The sequence below is a fragment of the Drosophila elegans genome, unplaced genomic scaffold (genome assembly GCF_018152505.1).
Source record: "Drosophila elegans isolate 14027-0461.03 unplaced genomic scaffold, ASM1815250v1 contig_536, whole genome shotgun sequence".
Classification (NCBI taxonomy): Eukaryota; Metazoa; Arthropoda; class Insecta; order Diptera; family Drosophilidae; genus Drosophila; species Drosophila elegans.
Genome location: NW_024545919.1, coordinates 925,563 through 931,562, shown reverse-complemented (window position 1 = coordinate 931,562; position 6,000 = coordinate 925,563). Strand labels below are relative to the sequence as shown.

Sequence of the window (6,000 nt, the reverse complement as noted above, 5' to 3'; positions counted from 1 at the left end):
TATCTTGTTTGGTCTAGCTTTTATAGGCTGTATAAGTTTTTTTTGGTTGCTGGTTGAAATAAGCTGTGAGCCACTGTAGCTAATCATCATATCTTCAATGTTTTTATATACGTATACGCAAGTAAATGATAATTTTAATGTTTTCAAGAATATTTAATTTTTTAATAGCCAGGGTATATAAACTTCGGCTTACCGAAGTTTGCTTTTTTTTTTGTTTTTTTTTAAACGTAGATAAAAGAAAACATTTTCTAAAAATTATGTTTTAAAAGAATTTGTAAAGCTCAGAAATGATTTCCCATATTTTATAAATTTTTTCTTAAATATAGAAAAAAGAAAATTTTGTGTTGTGTGTTATTTTATTTGCATCTGAAAAAGTTATAGCCGTTTTCAGCAATGTCAGTATAAACACGCAGATTTGTACTTATTTAGTTCTTCATGTACTTACTTTAATTTTTCTGTATTCGACATCGGATATCAGTCAATTTTTAAACAACTCAATTTTTGTTAATAGAAAAATTTCGCCTTAAATTTTCGAAACTTTATTTCTGTAATTTAGGAAAAATCACAAATTCAAAGGAGATTTTCTACGTCTAAGAAAACAAATTTTATAAGTGTACCTATAGGTATAGTTGTGGTATCGGGGTTGTTTTAAGAATCCTGAAACGTTTTACATATATAAACTTAACGATGGTTTCCTTTAATTTAAAATGGCATAAAAATACAAAATTTAATAATAGACCCGGGGTATGTACAATTTTACAAAATTTTAAAATTAATAAATTATACATATCGGTATAAACTCAAAAACACTCTTTTGATTTTTTAAGCAAATCTCCTTTAAATTCGTGTGATCTTCTTTTCTATTTGTGATTTGAGCTTTTGTGAGCTAAACTCGGCGAACTTGCTCTGAGATCTTGATCAAGTTGGCTGCTGCAATTTCTTGCGCTCTCTGAGCCATGTCATGATTCACTGAGCCATTCCCTTCCCTGACTCGTTCGTAAGCTCGTTTTGCAGTTTTTTCTGTTTTAAACATTTTATATAGTCTTACGTATGAAGCTACTGCTTCAGTTTGGTGCTTAAACGCGTTGCGCGTACATCATAAAGCTGAAATCAGTTCAGCTGTTGTAGTTTTCATTTAGTATACATACATACATACAAACAAGAGAAAATATTGACTTGTGTTGTGATTATCCTGCCTCAAATATACTTACACATTTTACAATATTTCGCAAAGTAAAGGTGCTCAGTGAATTAAACAAAAGTTTTAACGTTTCAAATTTAAATGCAGGCCATGGAGAGCAAGGAATTTAATCAGACTTTTTTTTTGTTCCTGGCTATTATTATATTTTCTGATTTTCCTGAAACCTCTGCAGTACGTGTTGGCAACTCTCAGCTAAAACAACGTATAAAAGGTAAAGAACCCCCAATAAATTATTCATCCAATTACTAAATTGAATTAGGTTTGTAAAGCTTAGAAATGTGAATGAGTTCACAGGTAAATTACTCTGGCAAACTTACATTCACTTTGGCGACTAGTTGAGAGAATGCTTCAATTAAGACAGCTCGTCATAATAACCGGTACATAGTTACAAAACACAAAAAAAGTAGGACCAGTAATGTTTCCCAAAACCTCTTATACCCTGTAAATATCAAATAAAAATAGTTTTGGTCCAGGAAGTTACAAAAATACGTGTTTCTTTGTATCCCCCTCTACTTAATTTCACAAATTTTCTTTTTTATTTTGCTTAAAAACCGGAAGTTCCCTATTGGACTATTTATAAACATAGGAATTAAAAGACAACTAGTTTAAGTTTAACAACTAATATATAATTCTTTTTAGTAAAATTTAGTGTTAATAACAGCACACAGAGTTCATTCTTGTGGACATTTCCCTTAAATTAATTTTTTTTACATGATCATCATTTTGTATATAATTAGGCGAAAATAAATAATATGGTCTTATAACATATTAATGTTTTTACATGTAACAACATTATTTTAGACAATGGCAACTTTGCTTTACGTCTAGATAAGAGTGAAAGCTGTTGTTTACACACTTAATTAAGAGCAGAACTAAATCATATAAAAAATTCTTTTAATGTGAAAATTTCATATAAATACTGTGGTCTAGATATCTAAGTTTTTTTTAAATGATTCTATGCTATGGTTAATAGATTATTTTACAAGACTAAGATTGCTTTAATAAAAGGTAGTCCTTAACATTCTTAGATTCTGGCCATGTATGAGTGGGTCAGTTTCAAGTCGGAAACCTTTATAATTTCATTGTTTGTTCTGCTGTTAGAATATACTCAACTTAAATAAATTACTCCATCTGATAAATCAGTAAAGTTTAACACTTCATCATTTATTGGCTTTTAAAAATTTTATAAAAACTTTTGCAATTACTTTAATTATAACATAAAATTTTACGAAATATCCTAAGCAAAGAAAAGTTTAATATTGACAACAAAAATGTATTTCGGTTTGCTGACGATCAGACAATTTTATTTTGATAAAAAAAACATCTTTTTTGAATTACCTTAAATTTGTCTATAAATAAGAAAAAAATAAATAACAAAGACTTATAAATATTTATGTTTTTACATATAATAACACCAATTTAAACAACGAAAAAAAGCATAATAACTTCCCGAAGAACTTTTGTACTACTACTATATTGGAAAGCGTTTCCGTCCGTATAAAGTATATATGTTCTTTATCAGAATCTAGTAGTTTTAGTAGTTCCACGCCCGCTCTAACGCCCACAAATCTTGACCTTAGGTGTTGGACTCTGTGTCCCATCGGCAGACACAAGAATTTCTAAATTCGATATTATGTAATATTATGGAAGTTATTGGGTTATGAACTCCCCTACCTTCCCCTTCTGCCGATCTCGGCCGGGTCCTTGCCGCCACTCTATCGCTGCTCGGCCCGTGCTCGGCCACTGCTCTGCCTGTAATCGCTGCAGTTGAGAGACAGAACGAAAGAACTGTTAGCTGGAGGTGAGGTGCTGCACGCACTTAGCTTTTAATTTTGGCTATGCAGTTCGACAGAGGGCGCCACCTAATCTTCGATTGTTTTGTTAGGGAATACTTAGTTTGAAGTTTGTTGGCTGAGTAACGGGTATCTAATAATCTGTCTTGTTTGAATTTTTTTTTTTGGGTTCCAAATATGTTAGCTATAAAAGCATGCTCTACAATTTTTTGTTACCAAGTCAAGGAGTATTTTGAGCTCAACCACTTGATTTTCTACTTTATTTTAACATATATTATATGGTTTTAAAGTGTGCGATCAATTTTGCCTTCGGTCATATTTTGTGCTGCACTATATTATCACTCTTACTTTACTAGTGAGTAGTGTCTAGTGTGGTCATAAATTTGAAGTCAACATAAGCTGCAAGTTAATGCAAGCTGTAAAACAAACTAACTTGAGATTGCTAAGAATAAATGCCATGAAAATAATACTTTCATGTCAACCCTTTCCAATCTGCGCAAACTTTAACTTTTATTTAAAATTGACAGAGATTTCTACTGTAAGAATACTTGGTGGATTTCACTGGCTTAAATCAAATCAAATCTTAAATTTCCGGTAAAGTTGGACTCCCTGATTTAGAAACTGACATTCAAATTTGTTGCATGGCACCATTTTTTTAAGACTGTAAATTAAGTTTTTCACCTATTTCCCTGCCTATTTTAATTTTTATCTCCAGTTCTGCTTAACCGATCATCATCGGTAGCTTATTTTACTACAAATATAAAATTCTTCAACTTTTTCATACGTGTTACAAGGATAGGTTTTCTAATATAACTTCTCTAACTTTCTTTTTTTTTTGTGTAAATGGTTTAAAAATTCTAAATCAAGTTTTTAATTTTATTAAAATCAGAAAACGATACCATACAACTGCAATAAGAACGATAAAATAATTGAAGTGAATCATTAAAGCTTCAATGGTTTTAATTGGATACTATTATATCGAAATTTAGAAGTTTTATTTTTAAAATTTATTGTTTCTAACCAATCAAATAGACCAACCAAACAAACCAATATTTGTAACATATATTAGAAAGTTAAAGACATTATATTTGTAGTGAAATACGCTATAGATGACCGAAATCGGTTAGGCAGAACTGGAGATAAAAAATAAAAAAGGCATGAAAACAGTTCAAAACGTTTTTTTCACTTTAAGTTTGATATTCTAAATCAGTGAGTTCAACTGTACCGGAAATTCAAGGTTTTTTTCTCTAAAGGACTTTTCGACTTAAATTTGTAAGCCACCAGAAATCCGGTTTTCTTGCTCAAATCTGGCAAAATAGATTAAATTATAACTGATATAGTTGATCCTTTCGAATTCCAATTATTTGATAAAAGCTGTACCTGAATCTGTAAATTTGTTTAGCAATGTCTCATTTTAGAAAAAGGTCGTTGAATTTTGAAATGAATTCAAATTGGTTCACTGGAGGATCAAAAAGGATTTTAAAAAAGAAATTACAAAATTAATTTTTTTTTGTTATTCTAATTTTTTTTTGCAAGATATTGAATAATTTGCAATAAAACTTTGTTTTGCTCTGTAACCGTGTCAAGAATTGTCGTTCATCTCAATCACTTTCATTAGATACACATAAAAACGAAACCTACATAGGTATCTTACAATATACACCACATGACGCAATTATGTGTAATTAGAAATCCAAAATACATATGTACATACTGAAAGTCCAAAATGTGTCCTAAAAAGTTTATTTATAAGTGTTTGAGTGCCGATTCAAGTTTTTATGTTGCAAAAATCGTAACTTTTTCAGTAATGAGACAGTTGAGTACTTGAAAAAGCATTAGGTAGATGCTTACTAATAAATTACGAAGGAATTAATCATTAATCATTTTTTAACGTTTTTTTTTTAAATCGTACAAGCAATAACAATGAAATACATTTTTAGAAACACAAAATACTATACTATTTTTTCCTCAAGTTTTTGTTCTACGGCGGTACTGAACGTTCTCAGAGAAAATGTAATTTATGATTATCTCAATAACGAGTGATTAAGAGTATTGTATATTTCGAGTTTTCTAACAAAAGCCCCAGCATTTTTATACAATATGCCAAACCTAAAAATAACTTGGGGTTGTAATAGGTAACAGTAATAGTGGTAAATTGACCTTCCTTTGTATGTTTGTATGTATGTTTCCTTATATCTTTAAAATTATCATTCTCTTGATGCAGTTGAGAAAAAAAATAAACGGCATTTTTAAATAATATGAATAAGTATAATTAAATAACTTCAACGAAAAAATATTTCTTAGGACTTATCAAGTTTCAAACCGGTCTGCAACGGGTATTAAATGGTCCAGCTTAAAAGTATGACTGATTCAAGGCAACTTTAAGCTTCAAATTTGAATACTAATGTATTTTTATATACAACTTAAGAGACGTGGCTCCTATGTATGTACATACCTGCATTAGAAATTATCATTTTAATGTTCAAGATTGAAAGAAAACTTAAACATGAAACTTAAGTTGTATGTTTTTTTTTTTTGTGTACATAGGTAAATACTTTCTAAACCATTGCGACTTTGTATGTAGCTACATGATGACAGGTGTATGTATTTAAATTCAAAAAAAAAAATGTCAAAAGCTTGTCTCGCAAAATAATACAGCGAATTAAAATTTTAAAAACACTTGGCCATTTGTTAATTAAATACATACGTACATATGTGCATATGTATTTGCAAGCCCAAAAAGTGTGCCAAAGCCTGTCGGATCACTCCAACTATTTTTTTAAAACCAAATATGTATGCATGAGCATGTATTTACCATGTTTTCCTTTTCCAGAGGGTATTATTATTTAATTCAGATGTTTGCAGCCAAATATTTCCCACCTCATGGCTCGTTCTTTTACAAACCAAGCAACTTATGACACGGCATATAACATAAAGTATTGATATTTTTTTGGAATTTTAAAATATATTTTTAGTTTCTTCAAAAATCAAAAATTTATATCAATA

The 6,000-nt window shown here is 29.8% G+C and overlaps 1 protein-coding gene across 5 annotated transcripts in view; it reads left to right on the top strand.

Annotated features, from left to right (window-relative positions):
* The first annotated feature begins 1,053 nt into the window (after positions 1 to 1,053).
* LOC108140390 (laccase-5) overlaps positions 1,054 to 6,000 on the top strand; it is a 65,219-nt gene continuing 60,272 nt past the window's right edge. For 2 of the 5 annotated variants that reach the window (XM_017263134.2, XM_017263118.2), the window contains exon 1: positions 1,054 to 1,412. In XM_017263134.2, the coding sequence (XP_017118623.1) occupies positions 1,283 to 1,412 (130 nt within the window). In that variant the 5' untranslated portion in view covers positions 1,054 to 1,282. The remainder of the gene's footprint in view (positions 1,413 to 6,000) is intronic. The other 3 variants (XM_017263126.2, XM_017263109.2, XM_017263101.2) reach the window with 3 other exon arrangements.